Genomic DNA, 25,283 nt, shown 5'->3' with positions numbered 1-25,283 from the left:
ACAACAAAAACCTGGGGAATGCCCAGGGAAAAACCAAGCCTACTTACCGACCAGCTTGCAGAAAACCAATTAACCTGTCTACAGTATGCGTTAAAAACAGGGGTTCAGTCTGCACGCATTTGCAAACGCATGCGTGAGCCACAGAGCCGCGCCAAGGCACCCTGTAATATCTGTGGTCCTAACACTAAACAATGAGCGTCCCCACAGTGGAGGCACATGCATTTTAATGGATAGACAGGGGCAGGTGAACTGAAGGGAAGCCACCCCTCCTTTAAAGGTACAAGAGCACACCAAGCACCCAGCATATAGCACAATGGCTGCAAAGGTGTTGGTGCACTGATGGACCAATATAAACACCACAGGTGAAGCATAAACATGTCCACTGCCCCCATCTATACCTGGCCATAACAGTAAGTAGCATTGGAAGGCTAAAGCAGATAACAACAAAAACCTGGGGAATGCCCAGGTTAGAACATTGCCTGCAACATTATTTTTTCTTTATTTTTTAAGAGATTTTTTAAACTTACAGAAACCACAATCATCTGAAAGTGGAGACATACAAAAATCCTACTGTACTGGGAATAAAATGGTAACTATTAATCTTTGTAGCTCTGAATTCCACCAAACGGAAAAGTAAAAGACAAAGTAAAATTTGGATCCTAAAACTTCCTCTGAGTCAGATGAAAGTATGCAAATAATGAAGTCTTCAAAGCTAGAACTGGGATGTGCAATTTTTACAAGAATAAGGAGGATTACCGGACAACGGATATTCCATCTGAACATTTTTAATAAAAAATAACCCGTGGTACAAACATGTCTAGGGTTGCAAAATTCCCTGACACAGCAAACGTCTGCAGTGCTATGTCATGTATATGCTACAAATTTGCACTGGCATTGTGTTGCCTTACTTTACATTTTTATGTGCGCTGGCATGTGTTTCCCGGTCTTCTGTTGTGTTGTGAAAAGTCCCTGGAGGGGTCAAAATACTAACAGCAATCTATAGTTTATGGGCCAGATTATCGTAGATCAGCGTATCTACGAGCGGGGCGTAGCGTATGCCATTAACACTACGCCGCCGCAACTTACTGGAGCAAGTGCCGTATTCTCCAAGCACTTGCTCCGTTATTTTGCGGCGGCGTAGTCTAAATGGCCCGGCGTATCCCCGCGTAAATCAAAGGGGGCGGCTTGTATTTAAATTAAGCGCGCCCCTGTGCCGAACGAACTGCGCATGCGCCGGCCTTAAACGTAGGCCACTGCGCATGCTCCGTAGTACGCCGCAAATACATTGGTTGCAACGTGAACGTAATTAACGCACAGCCCTATTCACGACGAGTTACGTAAACGACGGAAAAACCAGACGATGTCCCGACGGCCATACTTAACATGGCATACGGCGGACCGACGTAAGGTTACCCCTCATATAGCAGGGGTAACCTTACGCTTACGGAAACAACGTAAACTACGGCGAAGCGGCGCAAAGATGTTCGGGAATTGGTGTATTCGGCTTATTTGCATATGCGACGCTGAAATCGACGTAAAAGCCACCTAGTGGCCAGCGTAGTATTGCATTTAGGATTCGACGGTGTAAGTGACTTACACCAGTCGGATCCTAGCCTAATTCTGGCGTATCTTGTTTTGAGAATACAAAACAATGATACGCCGGCGGGATTTTCAAATTACGCCAGTGTATCTGTAGATACACCGGCGTAATTCTTTTTTTTTTGTAAAATTATTTTTATTGAATTTTCAAAACACATATACAATAACAGGCCACAAGCGTGACCAACATTGACCGGTTAAAACACAGAGATCGGTGTACAAAACCAGAACAAGACAAAAAAAGAAAAAAAAAGGGAGAGGAGAGAAAAAAAAAAGGGGGGGCAGAAACACTCGCAGTAAACACCGCCAACATTCGCTGAACGGACTAGGATGAACAGAAATGAGATGAGGCCAGAGCATAACCGTTCCCCCCCAAACAATATACATCCAGCTCCAGTGCTAAACCAAAGGACGTATGGCCCCATTCCCTCTCAAGGAGCCCATCTATAACAATAGACACCGGCGTAATTCTTTTGAGAATCTGGCCCTATATCTTTACTTTCAGTTGGGTTGCGTTGTTTTAAAAACGCAGACAGGTTTAATTTTACTCTTACACCCGAGAGTCTATTAGGGGAGTTCCAGCCTTTTTATGTTTATTAAAAGTCAGCAGCTACAAAAAGTGTATCTGCTGACTTTTAATAAACAGACACTTACCTGCTCCACGGTCCAGCGATGCGGCCACCCGGGGCGTAGGGTGACCACATTTCCAAGCTGCCATTTAGGGACAACCCCCCTCCCTTCCCAAAAATCAGCTTGTGCTGTAACGAATCACAGCACGACCGGCAGGTGCGCGCTCTACCCAGAAGCACTGATCCCGCCCCCAAAAAAGGCCACCACATTGCCACTTTACTCACTGATGGTACTTGTCCTGGCCGGCCAAAACCCGTTTTACCTTGTTCCAAAGCTTGCTCTACACTGCCCTGCGATTAGACACAAGGGATTTATGATTTATTCCAATCAAAGCAAGGGGTGGGGATTGTGCCTCTCCAGACTTTCCCAGCCAGGGCAAGTACTGTGAGTAAAGCGGCAATGTGGCGGCCTTTTTTGGGGGCATCAGATCGGCCGGGGGGGGGGGGTGGTGGCTGTGTCAGTTTAATTTCAGGACACTGTATTGTCCTGGAATGAAGGTGCCTGGGACAGGGACAGACCTGCAAAATTCCTGTCAATTCGGGACATGTGGTCACCCTACCGGAGTGTCACTCCTCTTCCCCCCTCCCCTCCGCCATTGCCTCCATTCACACTGTGGGCACCCGGCCGTGACAGCTTTTGGCTTTATGGCCGGGCACGCACTGTGTGAGTGAGGGGCCGCCTAAGGCAAGAGGAGACGTCGTCTATGCGGCCCTTAGGTGGAAGCCCCCACCCCCCCCCAAAAAATAATGTGGCATGTAAGGGGATGAGGAGTGCTTAAAAACGGAAGTTCCACTTTTGGGTGAAACTCCACTTTAAAGAACTTAGTCAGGTTATAGTCAGACTATTATTTCCTAATTTTTATGGCATACTGACAAGAATGGTACCAGCTGATTGTCGAAAAGCCTGCATGGTACCAATGTGCAGTGATGCACTACCATCAAATATTACATGCATCATTTTTGGTGCATTAGGCATCCCATTCAAATGAATGGACTGTCTTAAAACAAAGCATGCTAATGCATGGCATAACGCACATAAACTTGTGAGCAATAATGCAGCAGAGCATTATAAACGGGCACCAAAAAGGATGAGGCAGTAACTTTATACCAGTGGTATAATTAAAGCGGAGTTCCACCCAACACTTTTACTTCCCCTTTAAGTGCAGGTGACCCCCTGACATGCCACATTTGGCATGTCATTTTTTTGGGGGGAGGAACAGGTACCCTGGGCCAAATCCTCAAAATTCCTGCCTAACTTAACTTTTCCCATTTAAGTTACACTGACTTAAAATTTCTACCTAAGTGCCCGATCCACAAAGCACTTACCTAGAAATTTCAGGCCGTGTAACTTAAATGTCTCCGGCGCAAGGCGGTCCTCTTCTGCAGGGGGCGATGACAATTTAAATGAGGCGCGCTCCCGCGCCGGCCGTACTGCGCATGCTCGTGACGTCATTTTCCCGACGGGCAGCGCGCGAAATTACGTTACGTCGGGCTTTGTGGATTGCGACGGGACAATAAAGTTGCGTCGGGTAAAAAAAAAGTTACGCGCCGGGAAAAAAAATTCAAAATTTTAAAAAAAAACGCGGCGATCGAAAAAAAGATCTGTTTTTACAAGGTGTTACTAGTTTACACTTTGTAAAAGCAGAACTAATTTTACGTATGCAAACGTAAACTTACGCAGAAAACACAAAGCTGAAAGCTTTGTGGATCTCCGTAAGTCCTCATTTGCATACGCAAAGCGGCATTTCGACTCGAAATGCCCCCAGCGGCGGATGCGGTACTGCATCCTAAGATCCGACAGTGTAAGTCTCTTACAGATGTCGGATCTTCTGCCTATCTTTGGAAAACTGCTTCTGAGGATCAGTTCCAAAGATAGGCACAGGGATACGCAGGCTGAACAGCAGTTCCGCCTGCGTATCCCTTTTGAGGATTTGGCCCCCTGTTTTTACGGCCACCTAGCTCCCACTTCCTCCCGGGGCTCCGCGGCACCAGAAGTAAGTTCACCCCTCCCTTCCTGCAATCTTCTGGGACACATCACATGTTCCAGAAGATTGCCTGGCCAATCACATCGCTTGCGCATGCGCAGTGCTCGCCCAGCCGTGCACCCACAATTAGAATGCCGGCACCTCAGAGAAGAGGGGGAGAGGAGCAGGGCTTCCTGCACCCGCATCACTGAACCGCGGGGCAGGTGAGTGTCTGATTATTAAAAGTCAGTAGCTACACTTTTTTGTAGCTGCTGACTATTAAACAGGTGGAACTCCGCTTTAAAATAGGGAAATAGATTTGCAAACGTTGTAATGAACATGATCAGTAATCGCTATATTATAGAATGTGATTTTTTTTAAGCAAGTCCTTAATTGGTTCCACATTGGTAGAACCATGCGTAAATGTAAAAAAAAAAAAAGTATGTTAAATAAAAAACAAATTAATATATAAAATACTATTATGTACTGCACACGCAGTATTCAAAATGCAGTATTTATTACAGTATCTCCTCTCAGAGAACCTGTACTGTGCACATAATGAGGAAAATAACATCTTCCAGCGCTTTTAATTACTTTCCCTGCAGCCTTGCTTGCTCAATGTTTACTTTAAAGAGTACTAGAATAGTTTGGGTCAATTGTGAAAAGTAGCCTGGCTCTAAATGTTGAAAATAAGAATACATATAATTTATATACAATATTTCACATTTACCTGACAAAAATGTTTTGCATTTTTTCCCCTGACTATTATAATGAAAAAAACTATGTACACCATTGAACACTCCATCTAAGGTGATGTAAATTGAGTTTTCCAGCAGAGGGAGCTCTATGACAGAACAAATTTAACTCGCTGGAAATCATTCTGATATATTTCACCAAAGGTAACAAAAGCCGCTGTAATAATTGTGAAAAATATCTTGTGCTATAATTGTAATTTTTTCAACTTTTGCTTTGCTGAAAACTTTCCTGAGTTGGAGTGGAGACTGAGAAATAACTTACTTCTTCTCTCACAGTTATATTACCTTTTGTACCACTTGCTCCCCTATTAGATTGTAAGCTCCTATGAGCAGGGCCCTCCTAACTCTCTTGTATTGTATTTTGACTAGGGATGCACCGATACCGATCATAGTATCGGTACTCGTGCAAATACTCCAGATACTGAAAAATTGTGGTGAAATTTGCAACAATACATAATGAATTGGCGCAAATCGCACTGCAAAGAATCGTCTGTGATTTGAACTGGAACGCAGTGCGATTTCTGTCCTAATCGCATGTAATTTTACCCACGGCTCCTGTGTGTGTGTATAGAAAGGAAATGGCGCCATCTAGTGGGCAGTTTATTAAAAAAAAGATTGGAACTCACAGTACATATCTGAACAAATGCAAAATCTTCATAGGTGTCCCGACCCCGCCGATGATAGCTGGAGATAGGGCTGAAGATGGAGGCGGTACGCCCCCAACATCACTGACATCACTTTCGCCCTATACCCACGGGGTCCCGAAACTTCTCCTTCTGCCCTGTGAGTGCCTCATAGCAGTCATGATTTGCTATCATCTTCAGGACCGGGGTTCCCGATGAAGATTTTGCATTTGGTCAGCTATGTACTGTGAGTTCTAAGATTTTTAATTTTAACTGCTCACTAGATGGTTATTTTCCCTTTCTATACACACACATGAGCAGTGGGGGAAATCGCATGTGATTCAGACAGGAATCGCACCACATTCCTGTTCAAATCACATTCAACTTTTTTCAGTATGATTTGGGCAATTTTTTTTCTGTTGACGCAAATCGCACCACAAAGTATCAGTACTTGGTATAGGTGAGTACTTGACCAAAAGTATCGGTACTCATACTCGTCAATAAGAAAACGGTATTGGTGCAACCCTAATTGTAACTGCAATGTCTCCCTTGAATCCTGAATAATAGTACCTCATGGTGATTAAAGTTCTTTTTATTTTCACATTTGAGACATTCTCAATGGGCTGGATTCAAGAAGCAATTGCGCCTGTGTAACCATAAGTTACACAGCGCAATTGCTTACTTGCCCCGGCGTAACGAATGCTCCTGATTCAGGAACCTCTTATGCCCGCATATCTTAGGCTGCATTCTTGCGATGGCCGCTAGGTGGCGTTCCCGTTGTGCTCAGCGTATAGTATGCAAATTGCATACTAACGCCGATTCATAACGTTGCGCGAGCCCTGTGTACGCAGTTTACGTCGTTTCCGTACGGCGGTTTTCGCGTAAGGCTGCCCCTGCTATTAGCAGGTGCAGCCAATGTTACGTATACACGTCGTTCCCGCGTCGCGAAATTTGAAATTTACGTACTTTGCGTAAGTGATTCGTGAATGGCGCTGGACGCTATTCACGTTCACTTTGAAGCAAATGACGTCCTTGCGACGTCATTTGCCGCAATGCACGTCGGGAAAGTTTCCCGACGGAGCATGCGCTCTACGATCGGCGCGGGAACGCGCCTAATTTAAATGATTCCCGCCCCCTACGGGATAATTTAAATTGCGCGCGCCTACGCCGGGCATTTTGCCGGCGCGCCCGCGCAATTTACGGAGCTACTGCTCCGTGAATCAAGGGCAGCGCAGTAAATTTGCGGGGGGGGCAGGGCAAAAACGGTGCCCTGCGCCTCCGTAAAAAAAGCGCAATTCTACCTGAATCCAGCCCAATATTATTTATTTATTTTTTGTAAATCTGACAGCTTTTTATCATTTTTACTTTGTGTCTCCAACATGCATTTTTTTTTAAAATGAAAAAAAGGCCGCTGACCATTGTCACAGAACTGGTGAAAAAAAAAGTGCATGATTTCATGCATTCTAATTTATTTGAAAAAATATATAACTTGTATTACTTTTAGGGCTTTTTTTAAACCTCTGTGCTGGTACCGTTGGCACAGGTCCCAACGCCTCCAGCAGGCACAGATCCTGGCTGTATACAGTATACCTGTACTGGCAATGGGGGTGCTTGGATATGGATGCGATAAAGCACCCCCAAAAGTTTTCCAGGCCTGACGCAGCAACTGCCAAAAATAAATAAATACAAAAAGCACTGCTCCAAGCTGCTCCACCTTTTCTCAGCCCTCAATCCGCAGGAAGGTGCAGGTTCAGCTTATGAATGCATAAACATGAAGATCAATGAAGATGGATAACCACACACCAGTTGCTGTATAAAACGTCATCTCCTATATTCAAACTTTGAGACCTCAAGTTGTGTCTTTGTTGTTCTGTACTGCTGTTCTGCCCCCCTGTCAAAATAACAACCCCCCACCCTATTTCTTGTATATGGGCAGGAAGTGAAGGAAAATCTACACTTTGAGGTCACAGACAGAAATATAAGCCTAACTGAAAATTTTACTTTAATCCTTTTGCAAAGTTAGACGCTTATAGCACCGAATTAGATGAATCTCAAATGGCTGTTAAGACGGTGATACATAAAAAAGTAAAAGATAAATCAGAAAGCGCTCCTAAAACTGAACCTCATCTTTGCCTTTTCCCACGTATACTTACCGTATTTATCGGGGTATAGCGCGCGCCGGCGTATAACGCGCACCCCAAGTTTAGAAGGGAAGTTTAAGGAAAAAACTTACATTTTGGATGTCTTGCCCGGTGTCCATCAGTGGCCTTGTCCGGCATAGCGGCCTTGTCCGGCGTCCGTCTACGGCCTTGCGCGGGGTCCGTCCAGCCTTATCGGTGTCCGTCTGCTGTCTTGCCCGGCGTCCATCCGCGGCCTTGTCCGGCGTCCATCTGTTTGAGTTTGGCGCCTCTGTCGAGCTGTGCAGAGACGGATTTCCAGTGTGTTCAGCTTCTCTCGGCTCCTCTTGCATGGCTGCGGGCAGAGCCGAGCATGGCCGAGCCTAGCCGAGTGCCCAGTACACTCGGCTCGGTCTTTGTCGGCGGCGCTCTGAGACAGCCGACAAAGACAGGATCAGTGTATAACGCGCACCCACGATTTTCCCCTGATTTTATACGCCGATAAATACGGTACTTTCTCTTCACTCCACTGCCACTCCATTCAGCCGGATAAATTCGTATTCGTTACGTTCTCTAACAGCCAAATTTGAAAGGAAATTCCAATACCTATAATTTAATAGTTAGTAATAGTTAAGTTATAACTGAAACAAACAACAACAACAACTGAAACAACTACAAAAACAACAACGGAAAACAACAACAACAACTGAAACAACAACAACAACAACTGAAAAGAACTACTGAAACATCTACTGAAACAACAACAACAACAACAACTGAAACAACAACTAAAAACAACAACTGAAAACAGTTCACCTGCATCCAATTCGCAATAGCAGGAGATTTTGGAGCTTTATGGAGCTGGTTCACATATCTCCGCTGCGGCTCTGGTATGAGTTTGCACAGGGGCCCTGTGCGTCTTTTGGTCCGTTTCAGGCCCTAATTCAGCCCAAAATTCGGGCTGAAATTTTACCTGAAAGGGTGAACTGGTACGCACCGGACTCCTGCTGTGAGCCGAATGCGAAGATAGTGTGAACCCAGCATTAATGTCTAAAACAGTGAACCGTCCCTTCTGACAGGTACACTTATACTTACTTTTGTGTACATCCTGATCTGTGCTACTAAGATCCATTGGCACACACATAATGTGTTTTATCTGAGCAAAAATTACACCCACTCAAATACTATGGTTGTAATTATTCTTGCAGCTGGAAGTGCAGTAGAGTTGACTTCTCATGTATAGTTGACTTTTGTCTTCATAGAACTTTTCTTTTAACAATACTTTATAGTTCATCCTGATATTGCCAGACTGCTTTTTGTCGACTTATTTTTAAAGTTCTAAAAGCAACGTAAATAATAAAAACAGTAAAATTATTTAGTCAAAGGTTAGTTTTAAACATTTACTTTACACATTTATTTCACACCTTTAACAGTTCTAAAAAAAAACATTCCAATACATTTAAATACAAACTGTTATTCAACTTTGCTAATCTAGAATTCTATACACAATAAAATATATTTGCTATTAATTTAACATTTTAGATTAGCTACATATATCTAGTTCTGTATAATTTGAGCTCCAGTGTTTATAAAATGCAAACCGTACATCAAAATTACTTGAGACCCATTCAAATGTAAAAATTAAAACCAAATCTTTTTTTTTTCAATAGAATGCATAATATTTATAACTCAGAAGTTCTAACCCTTACACCCTTACTACAAAACTAAAAAGGAAGTTCTGGCTGTAGTTGGGTTAAGGTAGAAAATGAGTCCAACAAATCACTTTATTCCAGGTTTTGCTAAAAAAAAAAAATGGGAAGAAAATGGGATAGTAAGACATATAGGCTCAAAGACCACTGATTTCTATAGAAAACTGCAAAGACCTGGACATATGGTACAAATACCAATGAATAGATAGCCAGACCAAAACATATGCATGCCCTGCTTCGGACAAGCTGCAGCTCCTCCCCCTTTGTTTGCTGCCATCTCTAAGAACAGCCCTTGCAGAGAGACTATTACTGATGAACTGTAACAGCCAGTGCAATCCTGCCTCTATCCACAAGAGGGCACCCAGGGACACTTGAATTACAAAAAACTGCGGAGAAATGTGATGGATTGTGGGGAGTTTAGTTCACTGGAAGGACTTGGCTATTACTGCAGGTGAAACAAGTGTGTATTACTGCGCTGTCAGTTATATGTTTCTGTGAATGAACTGTACCGTGTATAAATTATATGATAGTATGAAAAATGATGCTGCAACTTTAAATGTGAGACACACACACACATTAAAAACCTATACGAAAAAATAAGCTGTGCAATACAGTGAATGTATCCTAATAGGCTTGGTACTAGAGTGCAATCATTAACAACACAAATTCCATACCTCCCAACTTTCTGAGATGGGAATGAGGGACACCTATCAGCAAAAGTATGTAGGCATAGGACACACCCCTTGCCACGCCCCCTTAAAGGAGAATTGTACAAAAAAAATAAGATTGGTTAAACACACAAGTGCTTTTTTTACCACTACTATTCCTTTATATTGGCTTTTGGAATTTACAGCAATTTAGAAATCAGATGAAAGGTTTGGCACTGGGAAACACTTTTTGATAGATAAAAAGTGCATTTTATATACATCTGTATAGATCAGACCAAAATGAGGGACAAATGAGGAGAATGAGGGACAGGGGGACATTGCTCCAAATTAGGGACAGTCCCTCGAAATCAGGGACAGTTGGGAGGTATGCAAATCCATATCCGAATGCATGCAAAATCCAATGTGAATCAAAAAACGCTTCAATCCTTTAAGTTGAATTGACAGTTACTGCACAATAGAGTCCAAGGAAATCCCAATGGATAGTCTAAAGATAAATTGTTGTGAACAAATTGAGTGTTTAACAAAACGAAAAAATGAAATGAAAATAAAATACAAGGTAAAGCCAAGATGTTGATGTTAAAAGTCCCCCTAGGGTTAAATTAGTGACATCCCACCACAGGACTCCCAGGAACAGTGCTGCGTGATAGGAAAGAAATCCTCCACCTTCAAACCAAAAAATAAAGATCCCAATCTCTGTTAGCAGATGGCCTATACCCCAGCCTGGGTCTCTATGTACTGGGTTAGATGTCTCCACTCCAGCAAAGCCTCCATCCTCAGCCTCTCTCATATGATCTCATGTATTTAAAACTACATGGGGGAAAGAAGAGCCATGATAGCGTAACCCAGTTACAAAGTTTTATTAAAAAGATTAAAATTACACTAAGGCCTCGTACACACGACTGTTTTCCTCGACAGAATCCATCAAGAAACTTGGTCGCTTTTTTGCCAAGGAAAACGGTCGTGTGTATGTTTTTCATCGAGAAAACTGTTGTGGAACTCGATGAGAAAAAAAGAGAACAAGTTCTCTTTTTCCTCGTCGGGAGTCTCAATTTCCTCGTCGTGTTCCTCGTCAGGCTGGTTTTCGACGAGAAACACGTTCGTGTGTATGCTTAGAAACCCTCACATGCTCAGAAGGATGGCGCCAGTGGAATCAAACTTCCCCTTTATAGTGCCGTCCTACGTGTTTTACATCACTGTGTTTGAGAACGACGAGATTTTGTCTTGACAGTGTGTACGTAAAGAAAGCTTGTCAGGATTCTCGACAAGCCTAACAAGGAACTCGTCGAGGAAAACAATGTTTCATTTACGACGAGTTCCTCGGTCGTGTGTACGAGGTCTTACAGTGTAGAAGATATATTCGCGTGTGAAATAATAAGCCGGCCGTCTTACACAGCCCGTTCCTTGTGGGACCTTATGTGGTAATACGTGGTGACGTCACGACGCCGCGGCGTGCTGACGTCACCACGATAACCACGTAAGGTCACGTAAGGGGTTCTTTCACTAGGTAGCAGTAGCGGATAGTGCTCCATTTTTTTGGGGGGCGGCATTTTTCTGGTGCATTTGTACTGTATCTTGGAGATATATACATATACTATATATATGTGCACAGGTATCTGCAACCACCCCAACATCTCAGCCAGGTGTGCTAGAGAGTACAGAGCTATTCGCAGAGTAGTGGGCACAAGAACAAAGGATTTCATACATCAAGTGGCTTCTTTGGGCGGTAAACTCTACATTTACATATCTGAATTTGTTGTTGCTTGGGTAGCAGCCGCCATCATTTTACTGCAGAAGGAATTCAGGTGATCCAGTATGGCTTATCCCACATCTCCGTTCATGATATAAATATTTGCCTTTACCAAATGTACAGCTTAAAGTAATTTTGTTTTCTGATGGAAGATGTATGTTAGTGAAAACCTAGATCTTCATGCAGTTTAATGTCCGATTACTTTTCAGAAAAATTTGATTGCTTCAACAGATGATTTCTTCCATTTTGGGATTTACAAATGAGAACTTGCTGAACATAGTTTGATCCATACTGTTGACCAATGTTCTGTCTGTACTTGATAATCTTGCTTTCTCATTCAAAAATTCTTTATCAAAGTTACTGCAGTCATTTGCTGATTTCTGGTTGGAAAAGAAACAATTATCAAAAAACCGATGATACAAATATCACATCAAAAATGATAAGTAAATCCCGATAAAGAAGTATAAATTATTTTTCAGCTCATTCATTGTAATTGTATGGCAGGCACAGTTTTTGGAAAGAAAATTTGTGCCTCTGGTCAGAGATAATAATGAAGCCATTGTACACTGTAATCGTGGGCCAGATTCACAGTTGTAATACGCCGGCGTATCTACTGGTACTCCGGCATATTTTCAAATTTGCCGCGTTGTAGCGTTGTTTTGAATCCTCAAAACAAGTTAAGACGGCTTTAGGCTTCGATCCGACAGGCGTACGGCTTCGTACACCTTCGGATCGTAGGTGTAATACTCCGTATGCAAATTAGCTGTTTACGGGGATCCGCGAAGGTACGCGCGTTCGTCGCATTCTCTGACATCGTAGCTAGTCGGCTTTTCCCGTCGCAAACTTACGCCTGCTATTTCATGGCTTAGATTTAGACCAGCCATGTTAAGGTACGGCCGTCGTTCCCGCGTCGGCCATTTAATTTTTTTATTTTTTTTGCGTAAGACGTCCGGGAATACGAAAGGACGTAACGCACGTCGCCGTTCAAAAAACATGTTGGGGCACCGTAATTTCGCGCAAAGCACGGCGGGAAATTTCCTAACGGAGCATGCGCAGAACGTTCGGTGCGGGAACGCGCCTAATTTAAATGGTACACGCCCCATTTGAATTAGGCAGGCTTGCGCCGAACGCATTTACGTTACACCGCCGCAAGTTTGCAGGCAAGTGCTTTGTGAATCAAGCACTTGCGCTGAAAACTTGCGGCGTTGTAACGTAAACGACATACTTTACGCCGCAGCGCAGGTACCTGAATCTGGCCCCTTGTTCTTCAAATCAGTAAGAGCATCTATGCTCCATTGTCAACCCCCAGAACAGAATGCTTACCACCAGGGCCGAACCGCCCTATAGGCTCACTATGCAAGCCGCTTAGGGCCCCACAAAGCTGGGGAGGGCCGGGAGGGCCCCTCCCAAATTACTAGAGGCCCTACCTGGTGAGAAGTCATTTTCGGCCCCTCACCCCGCTTCTCAACTCGCTGGCTGCATGGGAGAAGAGGTAAGAAGTCAGCACCCCCCCGCTTCTCACTTTATTGTAAGATGTCATTTCCGACAGCAGAACACCCCCTTCCCCCGCTTCTCAACTTTAATATTTAATGTGACATTTCATTTTCGCTTCTCAACTTTAATGTGACATGTCATTTTGCTTAGGGCCCCAGGGAGGTCAGGATTGGCACTGCTTACCACTTTAGGCTTAAATGGTGGCTCTATTTGCCTCTTCTCCAATCTCTCCCAATCAATGTCTTGAAAGAAGCAATGTTGCCTGATGTTGCCTTTTACTCCAAGTCTTCTTTCTGGTTCTCTGACAAAAAGCTGACATACACTCAGAATCAATACAAGCTTATGAATATTCAGAAGTAGAGCTATAGACAAAATACTACATTTAACATGTTAACTAGGCTGGGGAAAAAAAAGCCATACATTGCCCAGTATGTTTGTCTTTGTGAACTGTTTAACAGTGATAAAATGCCTAGTGATTTTGCCAGCAAACAATTCACGATGTATTTCTTGTGAAGGATTAACAGTGCTCCCTGTGCTATAAAAAGCACTGCAGTTTTGTCATGTTTGTGCCAGTTAACTCATAAGGACTACAACGGATGTGGTATTGTAAGCAGTGAATGTGGCTAGTACACACAAACGGATTTTCCGTTGGAATTCCGCTCAAGCTTGGCTTGCGTACACCTGGTCACACCAAATTCCGACCGTCAAGAATGAGGTGACATATAACACTATGATGAGCTGAGAAAAATGAAGTTCAATGCTTCCGAGCATCCATCGAACTGTTTCCGAGAATGTGTGTTTTTTTCCCGTCGGAATTCCATACAGACGAACTGATTTTCTCTATCTAAATCCGTCTGAATTTCTGACTGAAAAAGTCAGATGGGGTGTACACACGGTCGGAATATCCGATGAAAAGCTCCCATCTGACTTTTCTATTGGAAATTCCGACCATGTGTACAGGGCATTGGTGTGTTGTCACTACTGACTGGTCAGTCTCTAGTTCAGTCATTCTCAACTAGGGTTCTTCCAGCGTATGCTAGGGGTACCTTGAACTGTGACTAATTGATCTTCCATCTGATGGTGCCCACATAATTCGAAGGCTAACACCACTTTAAAGAATCAGCAGCATGGCAGGAATGATCTTTTTTGATCAACCATCCTCACTCAAGGTTTCTCCAGAGGTTTCTAGGGGTTATTGATCTCTCATCTAATGTCACCTCCATAGTTCTAGGGCCAATGTCACTTGGGAGAACCATTGACAAGGTACCAATTATCTTGTTGTTGGATGATAAGGGAGACATACTGACCACCACTCTAATAAGGGCATTCTTATCACTAACTACCAATTTACGTGGCATTTTTCCCTCTGATTCCTGATAACAGAGGTTTCCTGAGACCTGAAAATGATTTCAAGGGGTCCTCTGGGGTTAGAAAGATGAGAAAAGATGCTTTAGCTAGTCAATCAATGGCTGGCTGGCAAAACCTTGCTTCACTTGGCAATTCAAAGCAAGGCCGGGTTCACACATATACAAATTAGATGCCGGTTTCTCCGCATCCAATTAGCATGACAGGAGAGTATGACTGGCTACCAACCAGCATCCGGTTGGAGGTTAACCACTTGGCCTTCAGGAGAAAGATCAAAACCCATCTCTTCTGAGGGCCCAGGGATTGGATGCCAAGAGGCGATTCAGTTTGCATGTGTTGCGCTATATAGATTTCTCACTCACTCACTCTCAATGTAGCCAGATCACACAGCTCTGGGGCGGCTGTGGTCTGCATTGAAGAAGGGTCCTGTGCGCCTTCTGTTCCAATTCAGGTGCAAATTCAGGCAAAAATTGGGTCCTGATTCGCACCTGAAACGGTGAACAGGGACGCACCAGACCCCATGCTGTGACCTGCGGCTGCAGCATTTGTGAATGGAGCCCAAGCCCTTTAGAAGCCCATTCTGCCCAGTGGTCATGGGAAATTTAGTTCCATCAGGAGCTTGTATGTCATTTCCCTGATGCAGTCTACCCATTTTTCTTTCCTGGCAGTAGGTGCACATTGGTCAGATATCCAGCACCTGTTTCTTAGCAATATCACAGCAAACATTATTCATTCTAACAGGGGAAAACAGCACTGTTAGAGAATAGTGTGTGATATGATGAAAGGTTCTTTTTAAAGAATTTTGAAAAAACAGCTGTTAAAAAAAGTGTACTTTTTTTGCATTAAAATAACAATATACAAATGTGGAAAAGTTGTGATAAAGAGGACAATAGTGCATACCATGACTAATATATCTTTAGCTTCCTTGCTAAGAAAACGGGGATAAAATGGGTTATCCATGCGTATGGACTGAAACAACTGTTCTTCATCTACGCCGCGGAATGGAGACTGGCCAATTAACATTTCATATAGGAGTACTCCGAAAGACCACCAATCAACTGAACAGCTGTACTTCTGTCCTAGCAAAATCTGCAGGAGAATATAGAAATGGTTAGTGTTGCCTAGGCATAAAAGGAGACATGATTTCAGGTTCAAAAGCAGGAAAATCATATTGGTATTTTCCCTTTGAAAGCTGTCTACCCGTAGGCATGTGACATGAGGATGGCACAAACTTCTGTGTGAGCGACAGAATAGGTATCACTCTAGTATTATTGATATTCCATCAGATATCCATTCTCAATCTGATTACTGATCGTAAGTGAAGTTGATGTCTATTCCTGTTGCTCAACATGTTTCAGGCAGAGGGGCCTAGAAAAGAGGAGTCTTATTCCTAAATCCCAAACTGACCCTTCGCTTGGCTTTACAAGTATGAAAAATTACCAATCTGCTCACCTCCCTGTTTAGTAGTCTGCTTTCGAAGGTGCAAATGTGACGTCACCAGGATATTCTGATCTTGCTATGTGACCTGGCTGCGTAGAAAGTACTGCTGCTGACCAGGGCCAGATTAAGAACATCATGGGCCTGGTGCTGAGGATTTTGGTGGGGCCTTTTAGGCTGCATTCACACCTCTGCGACAAGTAACGCCGCGTACGCGGCGTATTTTGCCGTGAATAGTGTAACTTTTTTTTTACAAATCCTTCCTATTGCTTTGTATGGCCGAACGCCAATGCCGCCTGAAAAAAAGGGTCCGGGACTTTTTTTCATGCCGCAGGTGTACGGCGTCTATGAGATGTGAACCATCTCATAGACAGCAATGGGAATTCTCCCCTCCAGCGGCACGAGCGGCCGGCGTCGGGCGTTTTGTCGCGGAGGTGTGAATGGGGTGTAATAAATAATAAATAAATGCGTGGGAATGACATGAACGCAGCCCAGCCAAGGCAAGTGACCAAAGGCACAGAACCCAGAAGGAAGACCGGGTGAAGATGGAAGTGTCCAGGCCCCGCCTGATTCATCGCAGCACTGGAGGGCTCAGTCTGAAAACTGAAGTGTACACTAATGTGCTAATATGCTGTGCATACTTGTACGTTGTGGCATAACCTACCCCAGGGCCTCTAAAAAGTAGTAATGTCAGGAAAGTTTACTACCGCTTTATTATCACAGGATCCCAGGAGCCTCTCATGGGGCCCCCTACTGACCCGGTGGACGGTGGCCCTTGGGCAGTGCCTAAGTGCACAGTTGCCAACATTTAAAAAATATTTTCAGGGCCACTTTTTTATATAAGTGCTATATTTAGAGTAGCTGAGATCCCCAATGTTCCTCTGTACATCATAGTAGTAATCACAAAATTAAATGAGTACTAATAATGGGGCAGAACAAATATGAGAACTGATATTTCCTTTAGTTGAACTAACAAAAGTGTGTCCATTCTAGAGCTGGTAACATTGAGGATATTTAGTATAATTTTAAAGAACTGTTTTTGTGGGTAAGCGACATAGGGGAGGAGTATGGACGGTATATAAGTGGGAAGTATGTGCAGGTGAGGGAGAGGAATGTGGAGGGTCTAACAGTGGGCACTATGTACAGGAGAGGAGTACAAAGGGTATGGAAAAAAGCACTATGTACAGGAGAGGAGTGTGAAGGGTATGACAATGGGCAGTATGTACAGGAAGAGTGAGGGGGTATGACAGAGGGTAGTACGTACCAGAGAGAAGTGTGGAGGGTATGATGGGGCAGTATGTACAGGAGAGGAGTGTGGAGGGTATGACAGTGGGCAGTATGTACAGGAGAGGAATGTAGACGGTATGATAGTGGGCTCTATGTATAGGAGAGGAGTGTGGAGGGTATGACAGTGAACACTATGTATAGGAGAGGAGTGTGGAGGGTATGACAGTGGGCACTATGTATAGGAGAGGAGTGTGGAGGGTATGACAGTGAGCAGTATGTACAGGAGAGGAGTGTGGAGGGTGCGACAGTGGGCACTAGGTACAGGAGAGAAGTGTATGACAGCAGGCACTATGTACAGGAGAGGAGTGTGAAGGGTATGACAGTGGGCGCTATGTATAGGAGAGGAGTGTGGAGGGTATGACAGTGGGCACTATGTACAGGAGAGGAGTGTGTAGGGTATGACAGTGGGTACTATGTATAGGAGAGAAGTGTGGAGAGTATGACAGTGGGCACTATGTACAGGAGAGGAGTGTGGAGAGTATGACAGTGAGCACTATGTACAGGAGTGGAAGGATATTTAGGGACTGAGTAGTGGTTAAGCGGGTCATACATGGATTGAAATTACGCCAATTATGCAGAGACCAGCCATAGTCAATCTATGTATGGGCTAGCTGGTTTTACACAAGTCAATCTATTAATCAACTTGAGTACAACCAGCCTGTTTTTTTTTCTTAAAACAATCAGTGCTGCCAGCAAAAGTTAGCAACACTGATCATTGTACGCACTGGCAGAACACAATAACACTGCAGAAGTGATTCCCCCATCCACAGGTCAGCAGGTGAGAGGGTGTGTGGGGACAGGCTGGGGAGAGATACTAGTCAGTGGCTGGGTAGGCACTGGTAGTATCAGAGCCAGATACACACAGGTTACATAAGCCACGATCGTTAGAGCGAGAACAATAATTCTAGTACTAGACCTCCTCTGTAACTCTAAACATGTAACCTAAAAAAATGTAAAGCATCGCTTAGGATACCAAAAAAAATTGTGCTAACTTAACTAACTGTTTTTTTAATGAATAAAACATTTTTTTACAAAAAAACATGTTTGAAAAATTGCTGCGCAAATACCGTGCTAGAGCTGCACAATTAATCGTTAAAAAAATCGTGATCTCGATTCAACCCCCCTGACGATCTTCAATGCAGAGTTTGCTGATTCTTTCATATAACAAGTGGAGAGACTTTCAGCTGTCAAAAGAAAATATCTGGGCAGTCTGCCAAGTTTTTAACAGGAAACATTGTAACTGACACTTCCTTCTTAGATCAAAGGGATACACTTCTGTGTGTAAAGAACAAATCTGGGCAGTCTGCGAAGTTTGTAAACAAAATGAAACATTGTAACTAACTAACATTGTAACTAAATTTAACCACTTAAAGTCCAACACTTGTTTCTTAAGTTAAAAAGCAATATTATTTGCTAGAAAATTACTTGGAACTGCCAATCATTATATATATTTTAGCAGAGACTCTAGGGAATACAATGGCTATTGCTGCAATATTTTATGTCACACTGCATTTTCCCACTTCAATGAATAATAAAAACCATAAAAACAAAACTGTGAAGTTAGCCCATTTTTTTTTTTTTTTGTTTTAATGTGAAAGATGATGTTACGCCGCAACAATCGTGAGAGAATCGTGATCTATCTTCTAAGCAAAAAAATTGCAATTCTCATTTTAGCCAGAATCGTGCAGCTCTGTACCCTGCAACATAAAAAGTGCAAAGACCACCATAGAGTAATTTTCTAGCAAAAAGCAAATGATGATTTTTACATGTAGTAGAGAAGTGTCAGAATTGGCCTGGGTGGCAAGGGGTTAATTACCATGAGTAATATACAAATAATTATTATAAGCACTGTGATCCTCTCAGTCTGCTGCAATGTGTCAGCTTGTATTTATATTGGCGCTCTGAATGTAGCTTCTGACAGGCTGTGCAAGCAGGCCCGTATCTCCGGAACCATAAATGATAGCCGTCCCATATTTTAACCAGTTGTGGGGTAGCTCTTCCCATGCCTACCCCCAAATGTGGGGTTTCTGTGACCTCTGGTCATCGAGCTTCAACCCCCCAAATTCGATCTTAAAAAAAAAAGGCCCATTTTTTGGGCAAATGGGCCTATCTTGAGAAAGGGGCCTGGAGCTGCAGCTCCATCAGCCCCATTGTTAATCCGGCCCTGCTGCTGACCAATAACCACTCTGGTAACTGTGCTATAGTCTTGATGTTGTCTATGTAACCAAAAGCATAACTTTGGCAAGATACTACAAATTGTTCCTCACTCTGCTTCATTATTCTACCTATTTGCTGAGGTTTAGCGATGAACACCAAAAGTACAATATTTTACTCTTATGCCGCGTACACACGACCGTTTTTCATGACGAGAAAAATGCAATTTTCTAAATTGGTCATTAAAAACGACCCGCGTGTAGGCTCTCGTCGTGAAAAATGGCCTTTAAAAATTTAGAACATGCTCTAATTTTTCTCGTTGTTTTTCACGTCGTAGTTTTTCACGTCGTGAAAAGCGGTCGTGTGTAGGCTTTAACGACGTAAAAAAAATGTGCATGCTCAGAAGCAAGTTATGAGATAGGAGCACTCGTTCTGGTAAAACTAGCGTTTGTAATGGAGATAGCACATTCGTCACGCTGTAACAGACTGAAAAGCAAGAAGACTGATAAGCGCGAATCATCTCTCACCAAACTTTTACTAACACGAAATTATCAAAAGCAGCCCCAAGGGTCGTGCCATCCGAATGCAACTTCCCCTTTATAGTGCTGTTGTACGTCATCAAGCTTTGCTCGAGCATTTTTTTTTTTTCACGTTTGTGTGTAGGCAAGGCAGGCTTGACAACAATCACGTTGAGAAAAACTTTGTTTTTCCCATGACATGAAAAATGGTCGTGTGTACGCGGCTTTATGCTTTTTAATAACAACCACATGTTGAAATGAACCCTCGCTAACTTTGGTAGGTCAAATCTAGTAATAAACAGGATGTATAACCCATAAAAAATAATCTTTAGTTTCTATACATGAATGATATGTAAATATGTGTATTCATTAAAGTGGTAGTAAAGGCTCAATCGAACTATGTTTAAAGTAATTTCTCTCCCTTCCTCCTTCCCATCCCGCATACCCTGTATAAAAAAGATCTGTATACTTCACTTTTTTTTTTTTTAATTGGTGCTATTCTGGTCATGTGATTCACCAGCTCCGGCTCCTCTCTAAGGAAGTGCTCGATAATGGCATAGAGCCATGGTGTGGAATTGGTGCAGCGGGCAGTGACCACACAGAGTTCAAGTTTGGCAGTAACACTATATTGTAGAAATATCTAGCAAGTACAACAGAAACCGTGGGGAAGCACCCCCGATCGGAGCCACTTACATCAGAGACAGCAGTAGACTCACGAGTTGCTGACAGCATTTGCCACAAGGTGCAGAATGTGGCCTGGCCGGTCTACACCCAAAAGGGAAGGCTTCCTGGAAGGTAGACAATTGGGTTTATTTACTAAAGGCAAATCCACTTTGCACTACAAGTGCAAAGTGCACTTTAAATTGCACTGACAGTGCACTTGTAAGTGCAGTCGCTGTAGATCCGAGGGGGACATGCAAGGAAAATAAAAAACATAATTTTAGCTTGCACATGATTGGATAATAAAACCAGCAGAGCTTCCCCTCATTTCAGATCTACCCCTCAGATTTACAGTGACTGCACTTCCAAGTGCACTTTCAGTGCAATTTCAAGTGCACTTTGTACTTGTAGTTTGCACTTGTAGTGCAAAGTGGATTTGTCTTTCGTAAATAACCCCCATAGTGCCTGCACTGATCCTCCTCCTCTGAAGTCTTTCCCTATCTCTCAATACTCTGACAGATGGGGATCCTTTCCCTATGCTAGCCACTCACATAAAGCTTGTCAAGCCTGGGAGCAGAAGTCTTAAATAGACTCTGCCTGACCCAACAAGGCCATAATCACATGGCGTGCCAGCATCCAATCAGATAGATGTTTTCCTGTGACCAAGGAAATCATAGAGGAACCAAGTTCCTTTGAACTTCCTCCTCCATCTGCATTGCCACTGTGGTTAAGCACCACCTGCAGTGGAAAATACAGACTGCACCTGCCTACAATGGTGTCACTTATAGGCTCCCATGTCTCAGTCCTCTTCTCTGCTAGCCTCCACTCCATGACATAGGGGTGCCAATGCTACTGGATCATATGATCGCACCTTACCAGATTTAAAAAAGGTAAGTATACAGGGCCATATCCACAAAAGAGATACTCCGGCGTAAGCCGTCGTATCTCTGGTTCTAACTTTGGAACTGATCCTCAGAAGCAGTTTTCCTAAGTTAGGCAGAAGATCCGACATCTGTAAGGGACTTACACTGCCGGATCTTAGGATGCAGTACCGCATCCGCCACTGGGGGCATTTCGAGTCGAAATGCCTCTGTTAGTATGCAAATTAGCACTTAGGGCGATCCTCAAAGCTTTTGTACCTAGTTTTTACGCCGTAAGTGTTAGTTTGCCTGGTGTAAAACTAGGGCTGCTTTTACAAAGTGTAAAGTTAGTCACACCTTGTAAAGGCCCATTCAAGCGACGGCATTTGGTATGCATTCCCGAGGGAGAACTCCATGCCAATTTTCAATGAAAAAAACGGCATGGGTTCCCCCTCAGGAGCATACCAGGCCCTTAGGTCTGTTATGGGTTGTAAGGAGACCCCCCCTCCGCCGCAAAATTGACGTAGGGGGTCCCCCTACAATCCATACCAGACCCGTATCCAAAGCACGCTACCCCGGCCAGCCAGGAAGGGAGTGGGGACGAGCGAGCGCCCCCCCCCCTCCTGAGCCGTGCCAGGCCGCATGCCCTCAACATGGGGGGGTTGGGTGCTCTGGGGCAGGGGGGCGCACTGCGGGCCCCCCCACCCCAGAGCACCCTGTCCCCATGTTGATGAGGACAGGACCTCTTCCCGACAACCCTTGCCATTGGTTGTCGGGGTCTGCGGGCGGAGGCTTATCGGAATCTGGGAGTCCCCTCAAATAAGGGGGCCCCCAGATACCGGCCCCCCACCCTAAGTGAATGGATATGGGGTACATCGTACCCCTATCCATTCACCTGGAGGCAAAAAGTAAAAGTTAATAAACACACAACACAAGGCTTTTTGAAATATTTTATTATTCTGCTCCGGACGCCCCCCCTGTCTTCGTTATTAGCTCAATTACCAGGGGGGGCTTCTTCTTCCACTCTCCGGGGGTCTTCTCCGCTCTCCGGGGGTGTTCCGCTCTCCGGGGGGGCTTCTCCGGACTCCGGGGGGGCTTCTCCGGACTCCGGGGGGCTTCTTCCATCTTCTCCCCTCTTCCGCTCTTGACTCGGCGAACCCCGGTTCTTCTGCAGCTCTCCGGTGCCTTCTTCTTCAGCGCTGGCTGCCTGCTATGTTTGTGTGTTAGCTCGATTTCAAACAGGCAGCCGGCGCGGTCTTCTGTGACGTCAGGGTCTTCTGGTCTTCTGTTCTTCCTATGTTGCCTCGTCGCCTCTTGTCGCTGTAATGATGGAAGCGCGCCTTGCATCACATTTATATAGGCATCGCCGTCCCATCATGCTCCGGTAGGTACCCACGTGGTGGGTGCCTACCCACGTGCACCCACCACGTGGGTACCTACCGGAGCATGATGGGACGGTGATGCCTATATAAATGTGATGCAAGGCGCGCTTCCATCATTACAGCGACAAGAGGCGACGAGGCAACATAGGAAGAACAGAAGACCAGAAGACCCTGACGTCACAGAAGACCGCGCCGGCTGCCTGTTTGAAATCGAGCTAACACACAAACATAGCAGGCAGCCAGCGCTGAAGAAGAAGGCACCGGAGAGCTGCAGAAGAACCGGGGTTCGCCGAGTCAAGAGCGGAAGAGGGGAGAAGATGGAAGAAGCCCCCCGGAGTCCGGAGAAGCCCCCCCCGGAGAGCGGAACACCCCCGGAGAGCGGAGAAGACCCCCGGAGAGTGGAAGAAGAAGCCCCCCCTGGTAATTGAGCTAATAACGAAGACAGGGGGGGCGTCCGGAGCAGAATAATAAAATATTTCAAAAAGCCTTGTGTTGTGTGTTTATTAACTTTTACTTTTTGCCTCCAGGTGAATGGATAGGGGTACGATGTACCCCATATCCATTCACTTAGGGTGGGGGGCCGGTATCTGGGGGCCCCCTTATTTGAGGGGACTCCCAGATTCCGATAAGCCTCCGCCCGCAGACCCCGACAACCAATGGCAAGGGTTGTCGGGAAGAGGTCCTGTCCTCATCAACATGGGGACAGGGTGCTCTGGGGTGGGGGGGCCCGCAGTGCGCCCCCCTGCCCCAGAGCACCCAACCCCCCCATGTTGAGGGCATGCGGCCTGGCACGGCTCAGGAGGGGGGGGGGGCGCTCGCTCGTCCCCACTCCCTTCCTGGCTGGCCGGGTAGCGTGCTTTGGATACGGGTCTGGTATGGATTGTAGGGGGACCCCCTACGTCAATTTTGCGGCGGAGGGGGGTCTCCTTACAACCCATACCAGACCTAAGGGCCTGGTATGCTCCTGAGGTGGAACCCATGCCGTTTTTTTCATTGAAAATTGGCATGGAGTTCTCCCTCAGGAATGCATGCCGAGCGACGCTGTCATTTTTTTTTAAAATTATTTGTTTTCCCGGCGCGTCTTTTTTTCACCCGTCGTAACTTTAGTGTCCCGTCGCAATCCACAAAGCCGCCCGGCGTCAATTACGTTCGCGCGATGCACGTCGGGAAAATGACGTCACGCGCATGCGCAGTACGGCCGGCGCGGGAGCGCGCCTCATTTAAATTGTAAACGCCCCCCGGAGAGGAGGAACGCCTTACGACGGCGGCACTTAACTTACACTGCTTGAAATTTTTACGTAAGTGCTTTGAGGATCAGGCACTTAGGTAAAAACTTTAAGTCAGTGTAACTTAACTGCTGAAAGTTAAGTTACGCCGCCTGGCTGAGGATTTGGCCCACAGATCTTTTTTTATACAGGTTAGGCAGAATAGGTTGGAGGAGGGGAAAGGGAATGTTAGTTTAAGGTTGGTTAGATTTAACCCTTTCTTCTACTTTTAATATAACAGAACTAATATGTAGGGCAGCAAATAATACACACCTCTGGAGCAATATAATCAGGGGTCCCACAGAATGTGCTTGTTTTAGTATCACCCAACATGTTCTCTTTACACATTCCAAAGTCAGCTATTTTTACATGTCCTTCCATGTCCAAGAGCACATTATCTAGTTTCAGGTCCCTGAAAAATATTACAGTGCCCAAACATGAATTAAATAACAGAGTAAAATGATACCTGCATTTGTTTTAACTTGATAGACGGAATTCTATTTCATTACAAAGACAACAAATGAGCAGATAAGGCACAAAATAGCCCATACATAATCCAAAGCAGGGGTAGGAAAACTTTCAGAGGTGGAGATCTACCTGGACAACATGGAGGAAATCAAAGATCCCTAGGGGAGAGGGAGCTTTTAAATAGTTTTATCATCAAGCTCCCAATAAAAACAGCATAGTGTTCTGTGCCCCCCCCCCTCCCACTGGTATCCCCCACTCCCCTTCACATCATCCCTCTCACAGTAAGTAGTGTTCTCTGTCCTGTCCTCTACCTCTCCAAAGCAGTGCCCTGTCCCCCTTTACAACACACCCCTCACTATAGTGTTCTCTGCCCCCATAACAGTGTCCCCTGCCCCCTTCCACCCCGCAGTGGGGTCCCCTCACACCCCTCACTATAGTGTTCTCTGCCCCCATAACAGTGTCTTCTGTCTCCCTTCACATCACCCCCCAACTGCAGTGTCCTCTGCCCCACCACAGTAGTTTTCCTCCCCCCTCCCACATTTGGTACCTCTGCCCCCCATACAGTAGTGTCCTCTGCCTCTC

General features: G+C 44.8%; 1 protein-coding gene across 2 annotated transcripts in view; it reads right to left on the bottom strand.

Moving 5' to 3' along the window:
• Positions 1 to 11,973: 11,973 nt before the first annotated feature.
• Positions 11,974 to 25,283, bottom strand: part of PRKCQ (protein kinase C theta) — a 133,751-nt gene continuing 120,441 nt past the window's right edge. Inside the window, exons 15-18 of one of the 2 annotated variants that reach the window (XM_040343262.1) lie at positions 24,507 to 24,645; positions 15,571 to 15,759; positions 13,489 to 13,617; positions 11,974 to 12,191 (exon numbers count right to left, since the gene is read on the bottom strand). In XM_040343262.1, coding sequence (XP_040199196.1) covers positions 12,036 to 12,191; positions 13,489 to 13,617; positions 15,571 to 15,759; positions 24,507 to 24,645 — 613 coding nt within the window. In that variant the 3' untranslated portion in view covers positions 11,974 to 12,035. The remainder of the gene's footprint in view (positions 12,192 to 13,488; positions 13,618 to 15,570; positions 15,760 to 24,506; positions 24,646 to 25,283) is intronic. The other variant, XM_040343263.1, reaches the window with a different exon arrangement.

This window comes from Rana temporaria, chromosome 3, assembly GCF_905171775.1.
Source record: "Rana temporaria chromosome 3, aRanTem1.1, whole genome shotgun sequence".
In the NCBI taxonomy this organism is placed as follows: domain Eukaryota; kingdom Metazoa; phylum Chordata; class Amphibia; order Anura; family Ranidae; genus Rana; species Rana temporaria.
Note: the sequence above shows the minus strand (reverse complement) of the source record. Positions and strands in the feature narration are given on the sequence as shown.